Source organism: Mustela putorius, unplaced genomic scaffold, assembly GCF_011764305.1.
Source record: "Mustela putorius furo isolate JIRA1106 unplaced genomic scaffold, ASM1176430v1.1 tig00000081_pilon_pilon_pilon, whole genome shotgun sequence".
Classification (NCBI taxonomy): Eukaryota; Metazoa; Chordata; class Mammalia; order Carnivora; family Mustelidae; genus Mustela; species Mustela putorius.
Genome location: NW_025421272.1, coordinates 1,361,420 through 1,389,058, shown reverse-complemented (window position 1 = coordinate 1,389,058; position 27,639 = coordinate 1,361,420). Strand labels below are relative to the sequence as shown.

The window sequence follows — 27,639 nt, the reverse complement described above, 5'->3', positions numbered from 1 at the left end:
TGACCTGCCTTCTGGGGTGAAAGTGGGCTCAGAAAGGCAGGCAGGTAGATCTAGGACTTGAGGCCTCTGAGGCTCGCTATCTGCTGAGACTTCAGGAGGAGTGACCCTGGCACCCAGTGAGAGTTCCACTCAGGGAGCAAGAGCAAATTTCTCAGTGTCTCTGGCAGGACCTGTGCCTAGCTGCAAGGCCTTTGGTGCTCAGGGAGTACTTGTTGGGGGCAAACAGTCCCGACTCTGTCCCTGCCTTCCTGGACTTGCCAAAACTCAAACCTGAATCCACCAAAGTCCAAGGGAACCAGGCAGGAGCCTGCCTCCCGCAGTCCCCTGCCCCCACACCTCTAGCAAGGGTAACTGGCCTGGGTCTGTCCATCTGACTTCAGTTGGAATGTTCCATTCCACTGAGGGGGTAGTGTTGCCTTCATCACAGGCTGTGAGGGGTAGATGGGGACATTGAGCATTGCTTGAGTTGAACCCCCTGAATGGGACATCCAGACAAAGGTGACCCCTCCCCTCAACCTGGTCCTGTTGGGCTGTTGCTTCTCCTCAAAGGGGCAGCCACTGTTACTGTGGTTTGGGCTCTTTCAGAACTGCCACCTCTACCCTGTGCCTTCATCTCGTCAGTGGGAGTGAACCTCCTTCCTCCAGAGTGTGAGTTTGGAAATAGAGGTGAGAGGCTGGGATTCAGGTCCAGGGGATGAGGCTGCACCAAGGTCTTGGGTGGAAGTGAGGCATGGTGTTTCTGAACAGAGCAGAGTTCTGGACCAGGGTCGCTGCTATGATCTGAGCCTGTAGGCGGTGAGCAGGAGGATTGACCCTTCCCATTTTCCAGATGAAGAAACTGATAGCCTCAGAGCACCTATGACTTGCAAGGCCTCTCCCAGCTCAGGGCCAGCTGGACTGCCAGGGTTGCAGTAATTGAGTTGTCCCCATACCCTACCAAAGCCTCTGAGCTCTCCTGCTCATTGTCGCCAGCCCTTAGGCCTTATGATAACTTTAAACTCTTACTGGTCACAGCTCACAACTCTTCTCCACAGAGTGTTCTTGAGACTAGGGAGTGAGGGAGGTTGTCTGTACTTCCTGGTCTCAGGGTATGCTTCTGGCAGATTCCTCATCTGGGCCTGAGCCCCTCATCCCACTCCAGGGAGCCAGAGAGCAAGCGGGAGAGCAACAAAGTTCTGGCTTGGGCTCCAAGGTCATTGCAGGTGTGGGGGGAAGTCGGGCACTGAAACGGGGAGGGCAGGAGCACTGTTGGCCTAGGAAGTGGCGCTTAGCCTTTGGAAATCAGGAAGGAAGGAATGACCCTTAGGGAGCCCCTTCCCTCCATCCTGCAGCTTTGAACTGAACAGAGGGTGCCAGGCCTGTTCCCTGGGGGACAGGTGAATTCATGTCTGTTTTCTGGGGAACTTTTCTGGCCCATGCATGGTGATTTGGAAGAAGCCTGACAGTCTGGTCCCTGTCCCATTTCCAGAGAGTAAGTAGAGTGGTGATGGAGACAGGATGGAGGGCAGAAGACATTCTGCCGGACCTTCGGGGCAGTTTCTAGAGTCTCTAGGATAGCAACAACTTGGGCCTGCACTGCCGTGACGGGCTGTGTGTTCTAGCCAAGTCCCTAGGCCAGAGGCTCTGGGGTGAATGAAATGGGAGAAGCACAGACAGGAATCTGCTTTAAGGACTGGAGGTTTGGGGCCAAGGTAGGTTTGTGTTTGGGTCCTGGCAGGTGCCTTTCTAGCCGCATGCTGCAGTGGCTGCTGCCTGGTGTGATAGGATGGTGAGGAAAATGGGTAAGAGGAGATGGGGGCTCCTCTCCTCTCCCACAAGGCCTCACTGTGAATCCCAGGGGTGCATTCATTCCGAGTTTTCTAGAGTGGGGGAAAGAGTACTGGGAAGCCAAGCACTGTGCCCAACCCAACCTGCCTGACCCCCCTTGGGGCCTGTTTTCCTGGGGAGCTGACAGGGACTAATGTGGGACCCCCATGGCCTGGTGGGTCATGGAGGGGCGGGGTGTGTGCTCAGTATGTGGGTAGTATAGTTGAGGTGATCTGACTGGTATGGATGGGAAAGTTAGGAGGCTGAGCCTTGGTGGGGCATAGACACAGGGGTGTCCATGGGTCCCTGGGCCTGGGCCTGGCCCTTGGGGCGGAGGAGGTTTATGTCCAAGTCCGCTTTTTGGTGAAACTGGGTGGTGGGCACCATCCCACCTGGCTCACCCTCAGTGAGCTGTTCTGCCCACCCAGGCAAGTGGCCTGGGAAGATGATCTCTGTTGGAGGGGTCTGGGCCTGGGGTTGCCCAGGCTTTGCCACTTCCTTGGTGGGGGCTGGAAATCCATGCTTTGCTTTTGGACCTCTGTCAGTCTCTTGACCCAGTGCAGTCTCCCTCTGCACACTGCGCTCCAGGGATTCAACGCTAACCTCCAGGGCCTAGCCTTTTCACCTCTGGCTGAGGTGGCTTTGCTGGGGCATCAGACATTTCACTAGTGTGGGTGGAGTCATGTCTAAGTGGGGCCTCTTGCTCTGTGAGTCCGTTGGCTGTGGCGGGGGTGGGGGGTGGTCAGCACTGGCCTGGGACTGCATCCACGGCCAGGTCAGTTCTCCGCCTTGGGAGCTTCTCTTGGGGCCCGCATCTCTGCATCTAACGATGGTGGCGGACACCGTCCCCTGTAGCCTGCCATTGGGATTGGAGGCCAGGCTGGGTGGGGCCTTGACTCCCCTTGGGTTTAGACAGCAACAACTGTGGAATGTTTGTTCTCCTTCCCTGTTATCTGTGAGGGCCTTGTGGAGGCTGGGCGTGTCCTCCCAGATCGCCAGGCAGAGTCAAAGTGCTGTCCAAAGCAAAGATTGTGGGGGGAGCTTCAGTGCTGGTTGGTTTTCCTTCAGGTCAGGTCGTGTGTGTGCTCATCTGCTGAGGAGGGCTTGTGGGGGTTGGTATCAGGGATGGGAGGCTCTGAGGCCTGGGGGGCAGCAAAGAGAGAGCTGTAGCAGGTCAGATGTCCATCGTTTCACCCTCTGTGTCTCTCCTGCCTTCCTGCTCTCTCATTCCTCAGATGTTACTTCGTCACCTGAATGGAAAATGGGTCAGGTCCTGGGGAGGGAGGGGCTGCCCAAGCTGCAGACAGGCCGACGCTGGGCGCCCGCCTGGAGCACAGGGCTCTCAGATTCCCACTTGTACTTCTTGGGCTCATAAGCGTCTGGTCCCTTCCCTGCCATCAGCTCACTGGAGCAGGCAGGTGGCCAAGCCTAGGGACAGAGTGGGCGGAAGGCAGGGGCTTGTGTCCCAGGCGGTAGGCCTCTGCCGCTTCCTGAGCTGGTGTGACCAGTGCCTGTCTTTGCAATAGCCCCGACCTCTAACTTGCGCCCCGTGAGCCAGCGGGACCCAACCACGCTGGGAAGAGGCCCACCAGCCACCAGGCGGCCAGCCAGAGTGGTGACAGCACAGAAGCTCCTGGCTGGGGGGAAGGGAGGAAGGAGGAGAAACAAAGGCGAGTGTGCCTGGCGCCGCCCACCATGTGTCAGTCAGAGGCACGGCGAGGACCTGAGCTCGGAGCAGCAGCGAAATGGTGAGATGCTGCCGGCCCCGTCCTAACCCCTCTGTGCCCCGCCACAACCTCCGGAAGGTCAGAGTTCATGTCCAGCGGCCCCGTGGTGGAGGTGGCAGCCGGGGGCCAGGGGATCAGCCCCCGAGGCTGGAGGGGCCCGGCCCGGGGGGCCTGAGTCGGAGAGCCCGCTTCAGGTACCTGGGGAGGCGGAGTGGGCTGGTGGCCTTGTGTCTGCTGCACCCTGATTGCTGCTCCCAGGCCCCCCACCCCGGTTCTCCCCCCACCCCCCAGCTCCGGGAGAGGGGCTGCTCTTCTGGGATTGGTCCCTGGGCTTCTGCAGTGATCAGGGCGGGTGGGGGAAGCCCTGGGGACAGCAGGGATTTATTCAGCTTTGCTTGGTCCCCACCCCCTTAAAAGACCTTTTGAAAATACGGTGGGGTGCGGTGGGGTCGGCTGGGAGAAGAGGAACACAGGGAGCCTGGCGAGCTGTGGGAAGAAGCGTCTTCCATGGCCATCCCAGCCATCAGCTTGGTGCTCCCATTTTTTCTTTTTAGTATCAGCTGAGATGCCTCTTTGTTCCTTGCTTTTGTTCAGCAACTAGGGGCACAGGACGCGCTTCTCTGAGAGCACAAAGGCGCAGATGGGAGCCTTAGATTATCCAGTTGAATGCAGTCTTTGCGCAGATGAGGAAACTGAGGCCTGGGAACCTTCCCAGAGTGGATGGGAATGTGGTTGCCTGGTGGCTGCACTGGACCTCAGGAGCATTTTCTAGTGCTTAGGCATGAGACCAGGGGACTTGGGTCTGCTGTGTCTCTGGAAGCCAGGGTTCTGGTAGAAATGCCCACCCCACCTCTAAGATCCCCACGAGGCTGAGCCCGTGCAGGATGCACTGAATTTGGCTGGTGGGGACCTTTGCCGAAAGGAGGGGGCTGGCTCAGGTGTGTGGCCCCAGCAGACCTGGGATGTGTTCTGAGAGCTGGTAGGGGGTTCCCCCCACCAGCCTCTGCGTCTCCTTTGGAGAACCTGATCTGATGTAGAAAGACCAGGCAGGTGGATGGAGCTTTAGCTGTTCAGGGTATGCTGTGTGTGCAGGTGCATGTTCCTAGGCTTTTCCTTTGGGATCTTGTCAGGCCCAATCCCTTCATTTATCAGATGAGGAAATGAGGCCTAGCGCCAGGAAGAGATTCTCCAAGATGCTACCGTGCAGCGGTTGCAGTCGCGCCCCGCTGCTGTGTGCTGCTGCACCGCTGGGTCTCTGACTGCAACTGTCTCCCCCTGGGGGCCCTGTGGCCACAGCCGGCCCCAGGAGTGGGGGGCTGGCATGCAGGCTGTGCACCCCATCTTCCCTGTGCTGCCCCCGATTCCTAGTCCCCCTTAACTGGTAGGCTGGTGGGTGAGACTGGGATGGGAGTCTGCCGAGCAAAGGCAGATGAGCCCCCACCTCAGCCTGGGGTTGGGTTGAGGAACCTCAAGGCAGGCTTGCTGAGGGCGGGGTGGGGCCTCCCAGACCCTGCCAGCTGACCTGGCCATGCATGGACATCTGCTCTCTAGGTTGCACTTCCCCCAGCTGGCTCTGAGGCGGAGGCTGGGACAGCTGAGCTGTATGTCCAGACCTGCCCTGAAACTGCGCTCCTGGCCCCTGACGGTCCTCTACTACCTCCTGCCCTTCGGTGCCCTCAGACCGCTCAGCCGGGTGGGATGGAGGCCCGTGAGCAGGGTAAGTGTCCACAGGCTGCTGGCCCAGCTCCCCCTCCCTACCCTCCAGGGGTAGGCCTAAGGTTGGGACCGGGCCCACAGAAACGCAGGAGACATTTTTCAGATTAGAGCTGATGGTGTGGGTGCTGAGCCCTTGGGGATGGTCATTTTGACAGGCAAGTTGGTTGGGAAGTCCAAGCAGGCTGGTGGCCCTGATGGCCTGCTCTGCACTGCCTTTTCTTGCCTGCACTGTGCCATTTGGGGGCTCTGCTTCTGGAAGAAACCTATACTGGGAATTCAGAAAATGGTTTCCTGTGTTTGGGAGATTTCCTGTGTTTGGGCAGAGGAGAGCTTAGAGGTGATTTTGAGAGAAATGCAAATTAATTCCTGGGTGCCAGAGGGTGATTGAGGAGGACTAATGCCTATTTGGGCCCCTTAGGGTGTGGATGGACTTGGGAGCCCCAGGCAGTGCTGGGTGACTGAGCGACCTGGCCGCCGCACCCTTGAGGGCTGTCTGGCTGCCTGGCTCCCTCGCCCTGGGCTCTCTGGGCAGGCTGACCCCAGACAGGGAACCTTGGACTCTCACGAGCGTCAGCTGGGAAGAGTTTGGGCCACTACTCACTCAGTACACTGTAGAGGTGTTTAAAGTTGGAATGAAATTGCCTTTACACCCTAGGGACTTGGTGTCTGGGTTGGGCTGACAAGCAGCAGCTGCCAGTTAGAGGCGGGTTTTGCTGTGGCAGCCGCACCTGAGGCTTGAAAGGCATCCTCTTCCAGGTCGCCTGGCCCGAGGGTTTGGCTGGGGGTGCCAGCAGATAGCGGGGGTGCTGGGGGAGGCCGGGCCCAGTCCCCTCTGCCTCCAGGAAGCAGCCCCCGGTGCCCTCACAGTAAAGTGCCTCAGAGCCCTAGCAGCCCGCCCCTGGTGACCGTGGTCCAGAGCACCTGCTGGGGGGGGGGGGTTCCTCTGCCTTCTCTTCAGATTAGAACGAGTGCTTTGGGCTGTAGACCTTCCCATGCCCCCGGGGGCTCCTGCCCCTTTCTGCCACAGCCTCTTGGTGCAGGTAGCAGAGCTGTTCACCCCCTCCCTTTCCTAAAGAGGGAAGACCAGACTGCGCGGGCCAGTCTGTTCTTGGGGATGGGGGCAGTTGCTATTGGTGTATTAAGTGACTGAAACCACTGGGTTTAAGTCACTGTGTCAGTCTTGGCCAGTACTCAGTTTGTGGGAGTGTTTGGGAAGCTCAGTCTGGTTCCTAGTGGGCAACAACCACATCACAAAGCCGTGGCAGGGTGCCCACGTCTCCGGGGGTGGTGGGTGGCTGATTGGGGGGCACGCGGGGCCATCTGCTCATCTGCCTGCCTGTGGCCCACAGGTGGCCCTGTACAAGTCGGTGCCCACGCGCCTGCTGTCGCGGGCCTGGGGCCGCCTCAACCAGGTGGAGCTGCCGCACTGGCTGCGCCGGCCTGTCTATAGCCTGTACATCTGGACCTTTGGGGTGAACATGAAGGAGGCCGCCGTGGAGGACCTGCACCACTACCGCAACCTTAGCGAGTTCTTCCGGCGCAAGCTGAAGCCGCAGGCCCGGCCTGTCTGTGGCTTGCACAGCGTGGTGAGGCCTGGCCCTGTCCTCCATCCCTCCCCCGGAAATGGGACTCTTGCCCTTGCCTTTGGCAACCAGTCCCAGCAGTCCCCACAGGTGGCGCATGGGTACTCCTCCCAGGCTGGGGCCCCCAGGGAGGTGGAGACCCTGCCCCAAGTCCCCCTGCTTCCCTGGTAGCAAGCCTCTCTTGGCCCTTCCAGATCAGCCCCTCAGATGGGAAGATCCTGAACTTCGGGCAGGTGAAGAACTGCGAGGTGGAGCAGGTGAAGGGGGTCACCTACTCGCTGGAGTCGTTCCTGGGCCCACGTACTTCCACAGATGATCTGTCCTTTCCACCAGGTGGGTTGTTGCCGGGTGGCAGCCTTGAGACCCTGTGGCAGCGTGGCTGGGCTGGTCATCAGGGAGGGAAGGGCTACAAATCGCTTTGTGGAGCTTTGGGGCCTCCCTGAAGCCCATGTCCAGACTGCACAGGCTCAGGTGCTTGTCTGACAGCTGGCCCTCATGTCTGCCTCCTGCAGCGCCCCCCTGCGGCTCCTTCAGGAACCAGCTGGTCACTAGAGAAGGGAATGAGCTCTACCACTGTGTCATCTACCTGGCCCCCGGGGACTACCACTGCTTCCACTCCCCCACTGACTGGACCGTTTCCCACCGGCGCCATTTCCCAGGTTGGCCAGAGCCTTACAATTTTTTTGGTGTCCTAAGCTTTTTGGTGTCAAGGGACCAAGGCTCCACACTTGGGAGTGCTGAGGCTGTGAGGTGACTGCTTTAGTCTGGCAGCATGAGGGCAGCAGGGGGCAGTCTGGGGTCTAGCCCACTTTGCATTTGGAAGGATATAGGTGGACAGGGGGCTTTGGGAGGCTGGTCTTCTTGCTGGGTGGGGAAAGGCAGTGTCTCTGCTCCCACAGGCTCCCTGATGTCTGTGAACCCTGGTATGGCCCGCTGGATCAAAGAGCTCTTCTGCCACAACGAGCGGGTGGTCCTCACTGGGGACTGGAAACACGGCTTCTTCTCGCTGACGGCTGTGGGGGCTACCAACGTGGGCTCTATACGCATCTACTTTGACAGGGTAAGCAGAGTCAGGCCCAAGTTCTGGGCCACTTGGTGTCTCCCCCACCCCTTCTCCCATGGAGCCAGATCCGTTAAGACTAAGTTCTAGAAGAGCGTGTCCCTGGCCAGGCCCGGCTCTGTAGAACAGCTGCCCCCAGTAGGGGCTTGGCCCTGCTCTGCCAGCCCCCACCCCTATATGCTATCATTGCTTATCTGGAAATGGCTGGACAGGGAGGGGGTTCACCTCCCAGTCTGTATTTTGCTTCTGCTGGGAACCCAAGGGGAATATGGAGCTCAGAGTGGAGCATGCTGATCAGAAGCCAGTGTCCAAGGGGGGTGGCTAGTGGCCATCCTCCCCTGAGAAGTGGGGGGCAGGGCTGCCCCTTGCCTGTTCTGGGTGCTAGAGAAGGGTGGGGTCTGAATCCCCTGGGTCCCCCTCGGGTCCCAGTTCACAGCTTCTACTGGTGACTCTCTGGTTAGGCTTATGGGTCAAGTCGCTGTGCCCAGCTCCCTTTCCAGGCTGGGTTAGGGACAGGCAGCACAGAGGTGTTCTGGGTCCAGGAGCAGACTCCACATGCTCTACCCCGGGCCTCCTGCAGGACCTGCACACGAACAGCCCACGCTACAGCAAGGGCTCCTACAATGACTTCAGCTTCGTGACACACACCAACAAGGAGGGCATCCCTATGCGCAAGGGCGAGCACCTGGGCGAGTTCAACCTGGGCTCCACCATTGTGCTCATCTTTGAGGCCCCCAAGGACTTCAACTTTAAGCTGAAAGCGGGACAGAAGATCCGGTTCGGAGAGGCTCTGGGCTCCCTCTAGAGCCTTCTTCCTGACGTCGGCTGCTGAAGGAGCTTTCTCAACAGAAATGGGAAAGTCTTTTTGGTGAGCCTCCATGGCTGTATAGGGAGGGGACAGTCTCCGGGCTATGGGGCCCGACCAGGCGGGACCTGGGTGACTAGTTCCTACCGTCCTGAGGTGTGGGTGAGGTCAGAGCCCTTATTGGCCCTGGACCTATATTGTTCCTCTTCCCATCTAAAGAGAACATGCAGGTCAAGATGATCTCAGATTACCTTTTGGAGACTCTTTTTAACCTATTGTATAAACTGGAGACCCTGCGTCTCCTGGCTGGGTGTTCCGTTGGTCTTGATTTCTGTTGTAAGACGGGTGGTTCTTTCTGTTCTTGCTGCTCTCATCATTGCTTTTCAGCCTCCCCCCCTGCCGCCCCTGCACTGACCAGGCTGTGCTGCCCCCAGAGCAGCGCCATGTGGCCTTTAACACAACCGCTTTCTGTTCCCAATTCACCCCCCACTTGTTTGGGAAGAGCTATCTCCTTGCATTTGTGGCTGTGAACACATCATCTTTGACTCCGCCAGCATCTTCTGAGGGGGAGCGAGGGGGGTGGCGCTCTACACGCCCCAGTGAGTGACCTTCCAGAGCTGGCGAGACATCGTTCTAGTAGGCAAGACCAGTTGTTGAACCCCCATCCCCCCAAATGGGTCCAGAGTGAATGGACAGGCAGGTAGTGGTGGCCTGGTGTGGGGGGGACGCCCCCCCCATATCCAGACCCACAGAAACATGGTAAGTTGCTGCTATTGATTCAGGAGCTTGTGTTGGCAGCAGAAGAGCCTTGGTGTATTGGCGGGGGGGGGGGTGTCAGTGCCTATAACACCTGTCCCCAGGTAACAGGTACATAGTCCTTAGGGAGCCACTGACGTGGGGGGGGGGCAGGGTTCAGGTTTCCCGGGGACGCTGTGAATTTCTCCTGCAGGAGAAGCCATTTGAACTCTTTCAACTGTATCAGTAGCACAGTATTTTTGTATGAAAAGTGGGAGACTTCTGAACAGTAATTCATTTAATTGCAACCTTTTGAAATAAAAAAACTCATTGCAGCTTTGCGTTCTGTTCCTGGAGGTGGGCTGAGGCCTCCCTGGGGCAATGACTAGCACAGAGCCCGCCGCAGGGCCTGGACCCGGGCGATGCAGGCACGGATGGGTTGGCGTTGGGCTTGGAGCTCAGAGGCCAGCTGCTGGATCTGCCGCTCCACCTGGGGAGAGGGGGCGGGGAGGCTGTGTGGGGGACCAGGGGAGGGGAGGGGGAAACTGTGCCAGGGCTGCCTGGGGCCTCACCTCCTGTAGTTCTTCCTGCACCTGCCGCTCTGCTTCCTGGTTCTCAGGCCTGGGCTCCTCCTGGCTCAGCTCCAGCCACCGGCGCAGGCTTTTTGCTTGTCGTTGGCAGGACCTGCCGGAGGGAGACACATGCTGCCAGCCTGTCCAGGCCCTTGGCTTTGCCTCCAGGTAGGGAAGCAGCCTATCTGCTACTTCTGGGGGTGGGGAGGCTCGAGGAGGGCAGTGCAGTTCCCTTGCCAGCCCCCCCCCCCTCCCCCACCCAGCTGTGCAAGCACCTTGGGTGGGCCCAAGGACCCTCACAGCCAGATCTGGGGAAACAGCCGGGGCGGGGGGTGGTTCTGGGTCTTACGAGAGGTTCTGCTTCATGGTCTGGTAATCCTGCAGTTGCTTCTGGATACTCTCAAGCTCAGCCTCCAGGTCCATGTGGCTCTTGGTGACAGAACAAGCTGGATCTGGACCACCCTTGCGGCTAGGCCAGGGCTGAGTGGAGGGATCCCAGGTACTGGGAGTGACCTGAGCATTTACAATGCTGTCAGGCTTCAGGTGCACCCACTTGGCTGTGGAGCCAGCCCCAGGCCCCGTGCCTGTGAAGTCCCCAGGAAGCAGGAGGCGGGAGTGAGGGACGCTGGCTGGGGATGGTGAGGCCTGGTGTGTCAGCCCAGGGGTGGTGGGTTGTGCAGACACCTGTAAAGGGAGAACAGATGAACACAGAAGCAGGGAGGAAGACTGGGGGAGATGCACCAGGTCGCCCACTACAGGGGTCTGGGGGGGTGAGGTCTTGGACTTGACCAGCTCACCCAGGCCAGGCCTGGCCCTGCCCCTTTCTTCAGACCTGAGGAAGTTGCACAAGCAGCGCAAGGAACACCCCACACCTGTGCAGTCCAGTCCCACCCCTACCCTAGGGCCTGGTTCAGCCCATCCTGAGCAGCTGTTTGACCCCCATCTCATTCTGAGCTGTGCCCCTGCAGTTCAGTGAGGAAAAGTGGTCCAGGGCAATTGTCCTGGTCAGACCACACATCCCCAACCCTCCTTTCCTCTACTGGTGACCTTCGACCAGCTCTCTGGGCACCAACTCTTGGGGGACCCCAACTCTGCCACTGTCTCCTCTATTACTGAGCACTTGTGCCTTCTCGCACCCCCTTGCTGTCCCTGCCCAGACTCCTCTATCTGGCTGTCATATGCCCCAGGGAGCCGCCACCTTCTCCAAGGTGACCTCTTTGGTTCCCAGGGGTTTACCTTCAACAACTACATTGCAGACTCTCAGTTTTGCTCCCCAGCCCTCATCACCTTCCCAAGGGCCACACTCAGAATCTTGTTGCTTTATCTCAAATTTAACAGGTTCACGACAGACTGTTCAGGCTTTATCCCAAGCAGGCCTCTACCCCGCCCCCCACTCCGCCCCATTTTCTCTCTTTCAGTAAGGAACTCATTATTCCTGAAGTTATTCAAGCCAGAAGTCCAAAAGTCATCCTGGATTCCTTGCTCACCCTTATCAAACCCATCGGAGCAGGTCCTGCCTAGCCTGCCTCCCACAATGGGCTCTGCCCACAGCCACAGTCACGACTTAATCCTGGCTCCTGGCACCCTGTGCTGGCCCATGGGATCACGGCTGCCAACCAGCCCCCATCGCTTTCTACTGAGCATCCAAGTATTTCCCCTGGGCCTGCAGGACCCTCGTAATCTGCAGTGTCTGCATCCATGTCCAGCGCTCTTCTTTGGTCCCCACCTCTGCGACATGAGCTTCACAAGCAGGGGCCCAGCAGCCTTTCCCTACTGTGTTCCTAGGGCAGGGGCACCTCTACTTGGTTAAGGCATGAGTGGCCTCTCTCCATCTCCCTGAGCCGGTAGTGCTCTGGAAGCAGTGAGTACTGCTGTGGCTACAGCACTGAGAGTGTGAGAAGAGCACTGAAGGCCAGACCAAAGAACAAGACCCCAGGTGACTAGGAGGACTTACCCTGGCAGGGATTTCCGCCACACATGGCATGAAGGATGAAGGGGGCAGTAGCTCTGGGCCTGTATTCAACGCGGGGGGCAGCTTTGGGCCAGGGTGACTCAGCAGGGCCTTGGGCTGGGGCAGGGGGCTGCTTGGGACCAGGGCTGCCCAGGCCGTTGGTAGGAAAGGCCTCATCAGGGCAGGGCCTGCTGGCTGGGCCATGCCTGAGTCACATTCCTGTGGTGCCTTGGGCCTAAGCAGAGGGACAACAGGAGCTGGTCAGGCCCTGGTACCTGGCCTGAGAAGCAGGAAGGAAAGGAAGCCACCCACCCTAGGACCACACCATATACCCTTTCCCCCCAAGGGTGCCACACCCCAGGGGCCTCTGGCTCGGCTCCAGCTCCAGCAGGAAATGTGGGCGTCGAGGCTGCTTTCTTGCCAAGCGGGCATCATTGCTGGGAAGAAAAACAGGCCTAGTCCTCTCGCCTACCTAGGGCATCCAGTCCCACCCCTCCAATCTTATAGGGAAACGGAAACTGCTGGTCTACGATCCGCAGGTGACGGGGAGTGGACCTGGGCCACAGAGTACTTTCAGTAATTCCAATGAAGTGAGCTTGATGTCGTGGAGGTGCCTCACCCGCCTCATTTCATTTGACCTCTGCAGCTACCCAGTGACACAGGTGCCCCTCCCACGTCAGAGGAGGAGCACACTCTTCCTGACTCTTCCGGGTCAGGCCCTGTTGGGATCCGGAGCCAAGGGAAGCAGACTGAGGCTCAGGCAGTGCCGGTCACTCTGGGAGCCAACAGCTGGGTCAGCCCGGTGTGCAGGGATGGGCCAGGTTACAAACAGTGGGGTTTCCTGGTCGGAAGGGGAGAAGCAGGGTGACTGGCAGGTCTGGGGGCGTGAGGGCGGGGCTGCCCGACAGCCGATTCCTTTTTTAAAAACTACATGTTCTCTCCCCCACATTCTGCAGGAACAGAGGCTGCGGTCCCTTTATTTGGGGCTGATGGAATGGGAGGGACAGGATCCTGCTAGAGAAAGGGGTCCACACGGTTCAGTTGGGACCTCCCTCCTTGTGTAGTGCAAATTTCTGCTCCGGGCAAAAAGCAAGGAGGAAGAGGCGAGGGATGGGCTACTCACAGCTCTAGGAGGTGGGGATCCCCAGCAGCCAGGGACAGGCTGCCCCGAGCCCCCCAGGGCCCATGAGGAACTGGTGGCTTCTTGGTCTCCGGAGCAGCATCCCCAGCCCCAGCTGCAACATAGCTGGAAAGGGGACTGTCAAATGTCACTCTCCTCCTGGGCATGGTGGATGTGGTAGGATGAGTCTCCCTGTCCTGGCCCAGAACCTTCTGTTTCCAGAGCATGGCACAGCGATGGACCGCACGGTGGAGACTGTGAGCCGCCTGCAACGGGCGTCTGGTCAAGTCGTGCTGTGTCTGACCTGCTCCCCGTGAGAAGGCAGGGGACCCTCACCTGCACCTGCTGCTGGGCATGCAGCTGCTGCCGGAGGGCCTTCATGCCACCCGCGAACCGTAAAAGGCGTGTGGCACCCTCCCGGAGGAGCTGCTGCTGGTAGGCCTGTACGGCCTGCTCCTGACGCGCCTTCTTTCTTCTCCTCTCCAGCACAAAGCCCAGCCACGAGGCCCACACCTCCAGAGAGAGGAGAGGAGGCCCAGTTCTCCCTGCTTAAGGCTCCCCCCAGGGCTGTGCCCACGACCCACCCTGGCCTCCCCCGAGGCGTACAGGGACAGCTGGGTGTGGAGCCCCTATTACCTTTGCCTGTAGTGAGAAGGACCAGAACCACAGGGCCCGGGCTGTGCCCTGCTGTTCCCGCCTCCTGTTCGCCAGCTATGTGCCAGAAAAAGAAGATTATGGAAGTCAGGGAGGCCACTCTGACCAAAGGGACCTGGTCACTCTGAGACCCTTTTCTAGTAAGGCTGCCCTCCCTCCACTGGGAAGGGCCCAGTGCTGCCTGGCCCTGAGTTGGTGGACCAAGGAGTGATCCTCTGGGAAGAACAAAGGCAGAGCTCTGGGGGAAGGGAGTGAGTGGGGCAGAGTGCTGGGCACAGGAAGGTCTGCTGGGCACGATGCAACCCTGCCTGGTGTTTTAGCACGTCCTTGGTGAAGACTTAAAATGCATTCATATTAATTTTTGGATAATACCCTAATGTGACACTGTAGAAACAGGGCCCTGAAGTGATGGGCTTGTATAGGTCACAGATGGAAGGAACTGGGCAGTGCCGGGAAATGACCAGGGTTGGGGGAGCCCTCCGACAAGGGTGGAATTTAAAAATTTTAAATGTGGGGGTGCCATGGAGTATGTGACTCTTGATCTTGGGGTTGTGAGTTTGAGCCCCATGTTGGGTATAGAGATTAAATAAATAAAAATAATAAATGTGGGTTCAGGAGGCAGTGGGAGGGGGAAGGGGCTTCTCCTTGGCTCCCACCTGTTGTTTCCACTGGCGGAAGCAGGCCCGGCTGCGGGTCTGGGCCAGGAGCTGGGCACCCTGCCTTTGCAGGAGCTGGAGAGAGAGCAGCTAAAAGCAGTCAGGGCCCTGCATCCCAGTCATCTGGGCACAGCCTTGTGGTGAAAGGCTCTCGGCCCAAGAGAACTGTCCTCCCATCTCCAAGAAGAGTCCTGGATGAAGCTAAGGCTTCCTGTACCAGGCAGGAGCATCGAGCTCTGACACCCCACCCTTCAGGATGAGCTAGGTTTCCCTCTTGGGCCATCTGGTGCCTGGGGGAGACCCGACCCAGAGGCTGGCTTCCCTCAGCCTTCCCAGAAAGGTCCCTGCAGCCTTGTGCCTGCAGGGCGGCAACCACCCAGCACCCATCCTGGCAGTCGTGGGTTCTGCCACAGAGCCCTCCTCTTCCCCAGGTGGTGGTCTCCTGGCCCAGGAGCCGCCGCTTGCCTCACCCGCTTCCTGATGCAGCCCAGATGGTGTGCCTTCCACTGGGCCAGAGCTTGCAGCAGCAGCCGCCAGCCATGGTGTGCAGCCGCCCTCCTGAGCTGGGCTCTCTGCTGGGCCGCCCTCTGGCCTCGGTCCCGCCAGCGCCGAAACCACGTCCTGAGACAACCTAAGGCAGATCCAAGTCAGTGTTTACTTTTTTGGAGGTTTCTACAAACGAATCTGCAAGGTTCAGAGAGCTGAAAAGGTTGTGTCGGGGTAGAGCTGGGGTGTCAGCCCCCACTCGGTGAAACCGCCACATGGGGACGGTGGCCGCTGTGTGTTGACAGCTGTGGCCACCTTCAGTGGCCATGAGCACCCTGGGGACCAGAACCTGGTGTGCCGTTTACTATTGTGCCCCCAAAGAGTCAGCCAGAACCACCCGCCTGTCGACAGTGACCACGTGTCTGTAGTACCCCCATGAAGCAGCCCATGGAAGGCCACTGGACACCTGGAGGACAAGACTCTGTGTCTGAAGGAATGGGGGGCCATGGCCCTATTTGGCCTGGGAGGAAACCCAGGCTCAGAGAGTCTAAGCTGCTCCAACCAGGCCTTGGAGGAGGCACAGCGTCTGCTATTCTGGGTGCTGCAAGCAGGCGGAGGCTACTGCATGCATTTTGTTTCTGTGTCACCAGATTCTCAAGGGGGAGCAAGCACTTTCCTCTTCTTCTTCTATTTTTTTTTCTTTTAGGTTTTTCCCTTTTCTTAAGCCCTGAGACAAGTTTCTTTTATAGACAACAGATACTAAGGCACTGATGCCAAGATGGGGGTGTCCTCTGGGAACTGCTGGAGGGGGCAGGGAAGGCAGGTTTGTAGGCCTGGAGGCAAAGCCTTAGGACCAAGTGCTGATACTTCCTGCATACTGCTTCCAGGGTGTACCTCTCACTGGGTCCTTACGACAACCCCACAAGGCAGCTACTATTATTCCATTTTGCAGATGGGGAAACTGAGGCTCAGAGAGGCCTTAATGGGGCCACACAGCCAGCACCTGACCCTGCCCGTATCAGACACTCTGTTGAATGTGTCTTAGGACACATTACCCTGAACTCCTCCTCCTCTAGCACTCAGCCCCGCCCTCGGGCTGCCAAGGTGTGCCTGAGACTCGAGGCCTTAACTAAGCCCAGAAATGGTTCCGCAGGCACTGAGTGCACATCTGCTATGTGCCGAGAACACAGTGTCTTGTCTTGTGGTCTCCCAAATCCTTGTACCACCTGTAAAGGACACAGCAATCCCAGGGCCCACCGTGTGCCACCCAACACCTTCCATGGAAAGCTGCTTGCCCCTCGGTCCTGCAGTCCAGGGTGCAGCCTGTGCCTGTCCCCTCTAACACCTGCTATGGCCACCTGACCCCCACTGGCAAGGCCTCTGCAGTGCTGATGCCAAAACTCTGCCCAAACAGAGGCCCCAGAATGGGCCAAACCCCTCAACTTCTTTCTTGGGAGACACCTGGAAACAGCACTGGTTTCTGGGGTGGGGGGGCAGCTTAAGGACACAGAGAAGCACACTAGCGTGGAGTAGGTGCGGGATGTTTGACCCCCAGGGTTCTGTCCAAAGGAAAGCAGAGATGTGTGTTTAGCCACATAAATAGTGCAGTCAGAACCAAACCAGTTTATCAGTTTTTGTCCTGGAGCAAACCAACAACTTGACCTGTCTTCCCTCCAGTCCGATTTAAAAAATTTGTTTTCATTTCCGGTTGTATTGTCATTTATTCTAACCACTGCTCATGTCCCTACTGCAGGGCCATGGGCCTCAGTTTCCCTGCATCTCACCTGTGCTCCTATCTGACGGTCTTCCCCAGGCTCTCTGTACAGCAGGGAGTCAGGCTGCCCAAGGCCACTACTCCCTGAACACACAAGGACCCAGCGACACAAGGAAGCAAACTCCCTCCCCTTGATTCCTTCATGAGGATCAGATACTAAGGCTCGGTCTTACACCTGAACATCAACTGGTTGGCAACTGGCTGGGAAGAGAACGCTGTGACACGCTGGGTTGAATGGTTACCCCTCCTCCCAAACCCGGAGCCTCATCCTGAACCTCCGAACTGCTGTGACTCGGCAAGACGGTCAGTGTAGTCAGCTGACGCCACCCTGGAGCAGGGCAGGCCCTTAACCCAGGAGGACTGGCGTCCTTCTGAGAGACGTGGTAGTAGGGCAGATAGCCCTGTGCCCGCAGAGGCCGAGGCTGGAGGGATGGGTCTGTGAGCCAGTAAACACCAAGGACTGCTGGGGCTGTCAGAGGCTGAAAGAGGCAAGGAAAGATTCTCCCCTCCAGCCTTCACAGGAATCTGGCCCCGCTAACACCCCAGTTTCAGACATGGCCTCCAGAAGGCCAAGAGAACAATCTTCTGCTGGTGGAAACCTCCCAGTCCGCATTACTGTTATCTCAGCAACAGAAAACTCAGGGTAGAAGAATACAAAGACTGAGGGGGAAGAGATGGAACACGAGACAGTTCTATGTCCTTCAGAGTCCCCTCCCCAGCTGCCAGGAACTCCACTCACCCCTATCCAGCACCTTCTGGGCCTCCTTAATGGCACAGTCCTCCTGCTGTCGGTAGTATATCTGCACGGATGCAGCCTCCCGCCACTGCACCAGGACCTAAGGGACAGATGAAGAGCAGAGCCTGACTTCCCGGGACACCCAGCGCTGTGGGGCTGAGCAGGGACATGGCACCCACACATGTTCCGGAAAACACCGGCCAGCAGCACAGACCCCAGGCCATGGACCAAAGCCCCCAGTCCCCACAGGAAGCAAAGTATCCCAGGCAATGAACTGTTCTATAGGAGTTCAACTTCTGAGCACGCCATCAAGAAGTCAAGGCGTCCCATGGGCATTTGTTCCATTATTAGGTGTTGAACGAAGCTGTACATCAGATGCGTGCATCTTCATGCAATCCATGAAATCACACTAGCAGAGCACTTTACAAAGAAGTCAAGCAGCCGGGGTTGCCCGCTCCCCAGCTCCTTAGGCACAAATCCCATTCTCTGCAAAAAAGGCCTCCCTTCCCAGCCGGAAGCCAAGCAAGTCTGACAGCAGACTAGGCCTTGACTTTGTCACAGTTCTTCACCCTCTGGAGGCTTCCAAGTTGTCAGGACCAGTCTTCCCCGGCCTTCCAGTGGGAGAACCACTGCTGTTCAGAGTTCCTGGCAAAAATCCTCTCTAAAACAGCCCCCAGTGCCGGGACCACTGCTGTCCCTTCATTTCTGAACTACCCTGTTGCATAATACGCCTTCCTCATAGGGTCGTGAGCTGGCACGCCCTTCCTCTTGCAGCACATAGGACAGGCCCCACCAGGTGGCATTTTGGGGCCACTTCCCACAGATGATGACCAACAATCTCACATTCCCGGGGTGCTCTACACTTTTGAGAAATCCTCTGCAGCCACAAAATCAGCCACAATGAACATCCTCTGACAGATGAAGAGAAGGAGGGCCACACTGACATGGCTTGTCCCAGTGGAAAATTCCACATGTGTAGGAAGTACTGGTTCTTTTTTTTTTTCCTTCTTTTTTTAAAGATTTTATTTATTTATTTGACAGAGAGAAATCACAAGTAGATGGAGAGGCAGGCAGAGAGAGAGGAAGGGAAGCTGGCCCCCTGCTGAGCAGAGAGCCCGATGCGGGACTCGATCCCAGGACCCTGAGATCATGACCTGAGCCGAAGGCAGCGGCTTAACCCACTGAGCCACCCAGGCGCCCGGAAGTACTGGTTCTGATAAGAACCAGTGTGCTCACTGTGTTTTTGTTTTAACAGATATTGGTTCATAATCCAGCAAAAAAAAAAAAAAAAACAAAACCTGCATGGAGGAGGATGAGTGAGCCCATGTCCTGGGTTCCTTGTTCAGTGCCTAGCTTCGGGGTGACCCCCTCGCAGGAGCGAGGTCCCAAACCCTCCTGGGCAACCAGCTGGTCTCCCCAGGCCTCACCTTGGAACACAAGGTTCGCTGGTAGTGAGCGCGTGCTCGGGAGCTTTGCTGGGCTTCGTGCACACGGGCCAGGGTGTTCTCTCTCCAGCGACGGAACACACTCCTGCAGGAACACAGGCCGGGGAGATGAGGGTGTCAGCAGTGCGTATGAGATGGGGGAGGTTCCTGTGAGTCATTCCCGCTTCTTCTGCCCACTCCTCAATTGAGGACAGACTCCTTGTACCTAAGAATATCAGTCTCACCAACAGCCATATTTATGGTGACACACTCGACACAGGGCTGGTGAGCCTCTGCTCTGTGCCAGGCACTGGGGGAGCCCCAGGGGCACCACGGTGAACAAGACCAAATACTATGTCCTCGTGCATGTACGTGACACACAGTGGTGACCAGGCAGTAACAGTACAGGTGAGTCACACCACAGTAAGGCACATAGACGGGAGGTGGCGGAGGGCCGTCGGCCCCTGCCCCGCACTTGCTGCAGAGTTCGCTCAGCGACTCCATCTTTCTCACTCCCTCTGCCTGAGGGGCTGGATGGGGACCTCCCTGAAGGAGGGTAGAAGTGGTAAGTCCACAAGGCCCACCTCCCACAGGCGGCCTGGAATACCATGTGCTGAACAAATACGGAGGAAGGAAAAGAGTGGAATGAGGGAGGCCTGCCAGGAAGGAGAGTGTGAGAGGTTGGTTTAGCAGGCGCTGGAACAGAGAGAGCGAGTGACCTCCAAGGCTGTGAGAGATGCCTCTGGAATCCGTGGAAGGCCTGGAGAGCCAAGCAGGGAGGCAACTGAGTGGAGGCTGAGGCACAGGGGGTCCCTGCAGCTCTGGAGGGGGAGACACAGAATCTTGTAGAGGAGGGAAGAGTGTTGACAGGAGCAAGACAAGGGGGGGCTCTCACAGATGCCCAGGTTGACAGCTGCCTCCTCAAGGCCCCAGTCTACACACAGCAGCTTCCAGACACGGGGTGACCCAATGAATGGAGTGCTTGCTGTGGCAAAGCCCAGCAATGCTGTGAGCAGTGCAAGGAGCCGGGCTGCCCTCCCTCCACACCAGCCTGGCCCTGCCTGGGGCTGGAGCGGGCGCCCTGATCCTGAGGCCCTCTGGGAGATGCCGGGGAGACTCACCGCAGTAGCCGCCCCTTGTGCTGCCTCTCCCTGGTTGCCACCTCCTGGAGGATGCTCCGAACCTGGCTCTGATAAGTCTGTGGGAGACCGAGAGGAATGGCGGGCGCAGGGCCCAGTTCCCTCCTTTATCCCTCCCTCAACCGGGGCCCTCCTCCCAGGGGGTGCGATGCTGGAAGTGGGCACTGGCCTAGAGCTCCGAGTCCCACGCCAGTAGAGCACCTGGATAACAGAGAAGATGGTCTTACGAAGTCCTCACCTAGCAAGTCAGGCCACTGGCCTCCTGGACAAGGGGTCACTTTGATGTGGAGGCTGGCCCCCCAGAGGGCACTCATTTTTACTTTGCCAAGCAAGGAAGCCAGAGCTCAGCCCCGTGGCTGAGAGACCCACCGTCGTGGGCACTCGGAGGCTTATGGGACTCCTCTGGGAGGGGCAGGGAGACCGAGGGAGGGACACAAGATCCCCACCCCACCCCCATCCCACCCGAGGCAAGGGGTGACCGAGGGACCAGCAGAAGCCCCTACCACCCAGGAGCACAGCGCCCCCCGCAGCAAGGTGCACCGGTGGTGCAGGCGGGCGCGCGTCAGCTTCCACCGCTCGGCAATGCGCAGAGCCAGGCCCTGCGGACAGAGTGGGGGCCAGGAGGGGCTCAGCCATGCTGCCATCTTCACCCGTGGGGTTCTCACCTGCCCCACCCACCCTGCCAAGGCCTCATCTATGACTAGGTATCTCTCAGGGGCTTTGTGGGGATCAGATGGGGCAAGAGCCTGACTCAGGCTCAAGCCATTAGGCAGCTGACACACTTTTTACCCTGAGTAGGATGCCTGCAAATGGTTAGACCAAGAATTTTAGGTTCAGTGAGTTCAGACCAGAACCGAAGAACATGGGAGTTTGAGCCAGTCACCTCAGGAAACCAGGTTAGTGCTTGCCCCTCTGCTGCCTAGCCTGTCTCCCGTGCTCAGAGGCAGGTGGCTGCCGAGGGGTGGAAGACAAGCCCACATGCCCGTTCCGAGTCACGCTGACACCCAGCTCCACCTGTCCACAACCACACGTGGTGGCATCTGTGCCAAAGCCTCACCTCCTTCCACCTGTTCCAGGCCCGGTGCAGGAGCCGTGCGGAGTGGAACTCTGCAGCCAGCACTAGGCCCGTCTTCCTGTGGGGATGGCTGGAGTCAGCACTGCAGCCTGGACCTGGCCAGGGCTTTTTCCACCCACACCCCTCACAGTCCCGGGCCACTGTCTAGTGGTTCTTAAATTAGTGGGGAGGGAGGAATCAAGACCTTCTCTGGGGGTACCTGGATGGCTCATTCAGTTAAGTGTCTGCCTTTGGCTAAAGGTCATGATCGCAGGGTCCTGGGATTAAGCCCTGGGTTGGGCTCCCTACTCAGCAAGGAGCCTGATTCTCCCTCTCTCTTTGCCCCTGTTTGTGAGCATGCTCTCTTACTCATGCTCTCAAATAAATAAATAAATAAAATATTAAAAAAAAAAAAAAGACCTCTGAAGAGCTGCCAAGATTTGGGCTCTCCCCTCAGGAAAGTGAGCATCTACTCAAATTCTCGGAGCCAACCTTGACAGGGTTCATGTACACTGAAGTACACTCATGTGCTGGCGACTCAGGAGATTAAATGTGGCCAGAATCTGAGTGGGGAGATCCTCACAGCACAAAGTGGATGCAGAACAGCATTAAAAGCAGGACAGTGTCTGCTGTGTCCATGTGGGCTGTCTGCCCCACCCTGTCTCCAACCATATGGTGTGGTAAAAACTGCCACCACCTGCCCCTAGGCCACAGCTGCTGGTCCTGTGCTCAGCTATCCTGAAACGGGCTCATCAGTCTATTTTCTGGACGTGGTCACACTGGACCCCACCCAGTGAGTGAGATGCATCCAGTGGATAGGACCTCAGATCCATGGAGCATGTCTGTCCCTAGTCGAGTTCCTGAGGCTGGGAGCTCCATGAAATACCCCAGGATCCTCCCACTACAGCCCTGGTTCTGTATAGACTATATCAGGCAAAATTTCTGGAACTTAAAACCAGGATCTAGACTAACACAACCCTCCAACAGGCACTCAGAGCTGAGAGTCTACCACTATGGTCGAAGCTGGCCTGAGAGGGGAAGAGCATCAGGGGCAGAAGCGGCCCCTCACTCTGTTCTGAGCCCTCGGGCACTGTCTCTCCAGATGCAGAAAGCCCTCCTGAGTTGGTGGTGGCGGCGGTGGGCCGAGGCCGCTGCTGTCCGCTGCCGCTCCCGGTGCTGTGCTGCTGCCCGCTGGTGCCACGTGGACCAGGACCTCTGCAGGAGCTGCCGCTCTGAGTGAAGGATGGCCTGGGGCAGGATGGCAGGGAGAGAACAGAGTCGGTCCAGCAGCTGGGGGCATAGAAGCCAGGAAGAGTCTATAGGCCACAATTACTGACCAAGGCCAAAGAGATGGGCATTAACGAGCTGCCTTGGCCCAGAAGTCATATGTAAACTCCACTGACAAGAGCAACAGATGTCCCAGGCCCTGCCCTGCCCTGCCTTGTGAGTCCTGGTCACAGGCAGGACGCCCCGCAATGTGGGTCTGGGTGACATCCCGAGCAGAGGAGACAGTGAGCGCAAAGTCTGAAGCAAGTCCTGCCCGTTCCAGGCACCTCCTCAGGGACGGCCACTTACCATCCTCTCCGCCAAGCGGTTTTCTCGATGCTGAAACATCTTCTGCCACCAAATAGCAAATACTTGCTTCTCCAACGTCTCCCTAAAAAGATAAATAATAACAATAATGGGAAACAAAGCACTGAAGATAAAACAAAATCACTATGAAAAAGAATGAGAAGTTCCAAATAATTGGGGTTTTTTTCCCTTAGGCTATTAAAAGGTGAATAAGTTGAGATGGGAGAGGAAGGAAAGAGAAAGAGAAGGAAAGCAGACAGCAGTGGCCAAAAAGCCCCATGAACGACCCAGTCCTCTCCAAGTTGTTTCTGGTGTCAGCCAAGCATTTGCACAGTATGAATAAGACTGACTTTGAGACACTGGCTCTTCATTAGTTCAGTTCCACACTGAAATACCAACAGTGCTCAATGGTCAGTACTGAAATCCTTTCTAGTCCGGGCTGACCGGCCTGGTTGCTGTTACACAAATACTTAGGGGAAGTGGTTAAAAACAGAGGCCAGGTCTCCAGGGCTGACCAAGCAAGTCTGAAGTGGGCCACAGGAAAGAATATTTAAAAGAAGTGTTCCATGTGAGGTAGACAGGGAGACAGGTTTGAGAACCACTGCTCTGTCACCTCTGCCTCGGCCTCCCCACTCAGCACAATGATGCGAAGGCCCACAAACGCAGCACTGGTCAACAGCCACTAGGAGCCATGCGTTGGCAAAAGCACGGGACAAAATACACGAGGCAACTGTTTTCAGGCCCTGGACAAGAGGCAACATAGACTGTGATCCTTAGAGTTGAGAAGCAAGTAAGGTGAGCCCTGTGGCCGCCCAGGCTTTCTGCCTTGAGGGCACGTTCTGAACACCAGGGGCAGGGCCACTGAGTTCAAGCAGAACAGGCCAGTCTCACTCAGTTGGGGCAGAGAATAGAGTTCAAGACTGCAGGGGAAGGAATGTATGCATCTATAGCTTTCTAGAACCTGTAGAGACCTCAGAGGCACGCTCACACACACCCTGCACACTGCAAGTGTGTACCTCACTTAAAACCTGGGATCAAGCCCTACATAAGGCTCCCTGCTCAGTGGGGAATTTGCTTCCTCCTCTCTCTGCCTGTTGCTCCCCCTGCTTGTGCCCTCTCTCTCTCCCTGCTCTATCAAATAAATAAAACATTTAAAAATAAAATAAAATGATAAATACAAAATACAAAAGGTATAAAAAGCCAATGCAGGAAAGGGGAAACAGAGAAACAAAAAACAGATGTAGGCTTCGGCCCAACCACACCAATTACATTAAATGTAAATGAACCACACACTTTAATTAAAAAGCAGAGATGTGGGGCGCCTGGGTGGCTCAGCGGGTTAAAGCCTCTGCCTTCGGCTCGGGTCGTGATCCCAGGGTCCTGGGATCGAGCCCCACATTGGGCTCTCTGCTCCGCAGGGAGTCTGCTTCCTCCTCTCTTTCTGCCTGCCTCTCTGCCTTCTTGTGATTTCTGTCTGTCAAGTAAATAAATAAAATCTTAAAAAAAAAAAAAAAAGCAGAGATGTCAGGAATCCCTAGGTAGTGCAGTCAGTTGAGCATCTGACTCAGCTTTGGCTTGGGTTGTGAGCTCAGTGTTATGGGATCAGGCCCCAAGCTGGGCTCCATGCTTGGTGTGGAGACTGCCTGGGAGATTCCCCCTCTCCCTCTCCCCATCCCAACCCCTTCATGCTCACTTGGTCACTCTTTCTCAAATAAATAAATAAATGAAAATAAAAAAGCAGAGATTGTCAGACTAGATTAAAAAAAAAAGACATAAGAGGAAAGCTTTATTAAATATGAAGACAAATAGAGGGAAAGGTAAACCACATAAACTATAAATACAGAAAAAGCTGCTGAGGATATTTTAATAAAAGTCAAAGCAGGTTTTGAGAAATGAAATATTACCAAAAATAAGGAGGTTCATTTCAAAATGATAAAAAGGGACAGTTCATGAGGAAAACATAACAATCTAAACTATACATGGACCAAATAACAGAGATTCCAAACGCATGAAGTAAAACTGGTAGTATTATCAGGAAAAATAGAAAATCCATAATCATAGCTAGAGAATTTTAACACTTCTCTCTAGTAATCGATAGAAAAAACAGACAAACAAAAAAACTAAGGTGGGGGGTGATTCAGTTGGTTTACTGTCTGCCTTCAGCTCAGGTCATGATCCTGGGGTCCTGGGATCCCTGCTCAGTGGGGAGCCTGCTTCTCCCTCTCCCACTCTGCTTTATGCTCACTCTTGCCATCTCTCTCTATCAAATAAATAAAATACTTAAAAAACAAACAAATACCTTGCCTGAGGAAAGCATCTGCATCCTGGAGACTGACTGGAAAGCCAGGGCTTTGACTGAGTGAACACAATAACCTCTGCCTCTACAGTTCTCTTCCAGCCTGGTTCTACCTACAGGTCCTGGACCTGAGGCGTGGCCTCCAGCCCAGACATCCTGCCTGCAGACTGGCTGCCCCCACTGCCCATGTCTTTCTATCCTGCCCATTTCTCCTGCCTAATGGGATTTTGCACAATTCAGAGTTTTTCCATAAACTAACTCTTGTATTAATAAAGGCTTTAGGAGATTTTTGTTAAAAACCAAGGACCTCTCTTCAGCTCTGAACAGATTTTTCCTTCAATTCAAACACAAAGATTTATGGACCTTTCAAGTTGACTCAAATTTGTGGATGGTTTCTCCCACTTTCCTATTCTACATTCTTAGTCCTATGTTAGCTTTATGTCTCAAATGGTGAAATGTAATCAGTCCAATAAAATATGAAATAACCATAAAAAAAACAAACAAAACCCAACAACAAACAAAAAGCTACAAGGATACAGAAAATTTGAAGATGACTACCAACCAGCTTGTCCTAACAGACATTTACAGAACACTGTATCCAACAAGTATAGTATAAATATCCTTTTAAGGTACACACAGGAAAAAATAAAGTACACATCGAAGGTGCACCAAATCAGACCACATATATTCGGCTGTAAAACATATTAATACATTTCAAAAACTGAAGTTATATAAGGCGTTTTCTAGCCACAATGGATTAAATAATAATTAAAAACAATAATGTATCAAGAAAATTCCTATTTGGATATTAAATAACAGATTTCTTTTTTTTTTTTAAGATTTTATTTATTTGACAGAGAGAGAGAGAGAGATCACAAGCAGGCAGAGAGGCAGGTGGGGGGGGGGAAACAGGCTCCCCACTGAGCAGACAGCCCTATGTGGGGCTCAATCCCAGAACCCTGAGATCATGACCTAAGCCGAAGGCAGAGGCTTAACCCACTGAGCCACCCAGGTGCCCCTCAAATAACATATTTCTAAATAAACCACAGGTCAAGAAAGAAGTCACAAAGGAAATCAGAATATATTTTTAGTTGAATGATAATAAAAATACAGCATGTCAGGATTTGTGGGATAAAGCTAAAGCAGAGGGAAACCTTGCAGCTTAAAATTTTCACAAGAGACAGATTTAAAATTTATAATTTATTGCCAATAACAAAAGAATGGGTGGGCATGCCTGGTTGGCTCAGCTGTAGGAGCATGAATCTCTTGATCTCAGGGTTGTGAGTTCATGCCCCATGTTGGGTGTAAAGATTGTTAAAAATAAAATAAAATAAAATAAACTCTAAAAAAAAATGGGTGATTTGTGCTTCCATCTTTTTTTTTTTTTTTTTTTTAAATTTATTTGACAGAGAGAGAGTTCACAAGTAGGCAGAGAGACAGACAGGGTCAGGGGGGAAGCAGGCTCCCCGATGAGCAGAGAGCCCAATGTGAGACTCGATCCCAGGACCCTGGGATCATGACCTGAGCTGAAGGCAGAGGCTTAACCCACTGAGCCACCCAGGCGCCCTTGTGCTTCTGTCTTAATGTTTTAAAAAAAAAAAAAAAAAAAGGAAGGCATATTAAATCCAAAGTAAGTAGAAAGATACAAAATAAAGAGCTAGAATCAATGTAAGAAAAATATACAATAAAAAAATTAGCAAACAAAAGTTAAAAAAAAAACCCATGATAACTCTTTGCAAGGCTGATCAAGCATAAAGAGAAAAGGGCACCTGGGTGACTCAGTCTCAGGTCATGATTCCAGGGTCCTGGGATCGAGCCCCACATCAGGCTCCCTGCTTGGCAGGAAGCCTGTTTCTCCCTCCTGCTACCCCTGCTTGTGTTCCCTCTCTCACTCCCCCCCCCCCCTGCTCTGGGAAATAAATAAATAAAATTTAAAGAATAAAGAGAAAAAATACAAATTACCAAAATCAGGAATGTACAAGGATGTATCATCAGAGATTCTACAGACATTAAAAGTATATTAAGGCACTTTCATGAAAGCTTTTTGCCAATATATTTAACACCTTGGATAGAATGAAAAATTCCTTGAAAAACAGAGCTTACCAAAACTAACATGAAAAGAAACTCTTGGTAGCTCTGTATCTATTTTCTTTTCTTTCTTTCTTTTTTTTTTTTTTTAAAGATTCTATTAATTTATTTGACAGAGAAAGAGATCACCAGTAGGTAGAACAGCAGGCAGAGAGAGAGGGAGGGTGAGCAGGCTCCAAGCGGAGCGGAGAGCCTAATGCGGGCTCGATCCCAGGACCCTGAGATCAAGACCTGAGCTGAAGGCAGAGGCCTCACCCACTGAGCCACCCAGGCAACCCCTCTGTATCTATTTTCAAAATTATATCTGTAATCAAAAACCTTTCTGTAAAGGAAACTCTAGGTCCAGATAATTTCACTAGCAAATTCCATAACAAATTTAAATACCAGAAAACTAAAACCACGATCCCTCATGAAAATACATGTAAATATTTTTAAGAAAACATTGACAGATCAAAATCAGCAACACTTGGGGTGCCTGCGTGGCTCAGAGGGTTAAGCCTCTGCCTTCGGCTCAGGTCATGGTCTCAGGGTCCTGGAATCAAGCCCCACTTTGGGCTCTCTGCTGGGTCGGGATCCTGCTTCCTCCTCTCTGTCTGCCTCTCTGCCTACTTGTGATCCCCCTCTCTGTCAAATAAATAAATAAAATCTTAAAAATCAACAACACATGAAAAAAATAATATATCAT

At 55.1% G+C, this 27,639-nt stretch overlaps 2 protein-coding genes across 21 annotated transcripts in view; one reads left to right on the top strand and one right to left on the bottom strand.

The window, feature by feature from the left end:
* Positions 1–9,767, top strand: part of PISD (phosphatidylserine decarboxylase) — a 43,827-nt gene extending 34,060 nt beyond the window's left edge. For 2 of the 10 annotated variants that reach the window (XM_045067088.1, XM_004766379.3), the window contains 6 exons: positions 5,085–5,250; positions 6,599–6,835; positions 7,027–7,165; positions 7,345–7,491; positions 7,732–7,892; positions 8,473–9,767. In XM_045067088.1, the coding sequence (XP_044923023.1) occupies positions 5,085–5,250; positions 6,599–6,835; positions 7,027–7,165; positions 7,345–7,491; positions 7,732–7,892; positions 8,473–8,697 (1,075 nt within the window). In that variant the 3' untranslated portion in view covers positions 8,698–9,767. The other 8 variants (XM_045067260.1, XM_045067173.1, XM_045067113.1 and 5 more) reach the window with 8 other exon arrangements.
* Positions 9,716–27,639, bottom strand: part of SFI1 (SFI1 centrin binding protein) — a 98,072-nt gene continuing 80,148 nt past the window's right edge. For 8 of the 11 annotated variants that reach the window (XM_045066474.1, XM_045066441.1, XM_045066510.1 and 5 more), the window contains 17 exons: positions 22,574–22,655; positions 22,068–22,246; positions 21,002–21,077; positions 20,448–20,543; positions 19,927–20,003; positions 18,809–18,911; positions 17,385–17,481; positions 14,856–15,016; positions 14,386–14,460; positions 13,712–13,786; positions 13,412–13,588; positions 13,079–13,341; positions 12,288–12,392; positions 11,959–12,190; positions 10,354–10,688; positions 10,005–10,116; positions 9,716–9,922 (listed from right to left, as the gene is read on the bottom strand). In XM_045066474.1, coding sequence (XP_044922409.1) covers positions 9,818–9,922; positions 10,005–10,116; positions 10,354–10,688; positions 11,959–12,190; positions 12,288–12,392; positions 13,079–13,341; positions 13,412–13,588; positions 13,712–13,786; positions 14,386–14,460; positions 14,856–15,016; positions 17,385–17,481; positions 18,809–18,911; positions 19,927–20,003; positions 20,448–20,543; positions 21,002–21,077; positions 22,068–22,246; positions 22,574–22,655 — 2,350 coding nt within the window. In that variant the 3' untranslated portion in view covers positions 9,716–9,817. The remainder of the gene's footprint in view (positions 9,923–10,004; positions 10,117–10,353; positions 10,689–11,958; positions 12,191–12,287; positions 12,393–13,078; positions 13,342–13,411; positions 13,589–13,711; positions 13,787–14,385; positions 14,461–14,855; positions 15,017–17,384; positions 17,482–18,808; positions 18,912–19,926; positions 20,004–20,447; positions 20,544–21,001; positions 21,078–22,067; positions 22,247–22,573; positions 22,656–27,639) is intronic. The other 3 variants (XM_045066598.1, XM_045066657.1, XM_045066695.1) reach the window with 3 other exon arrangements.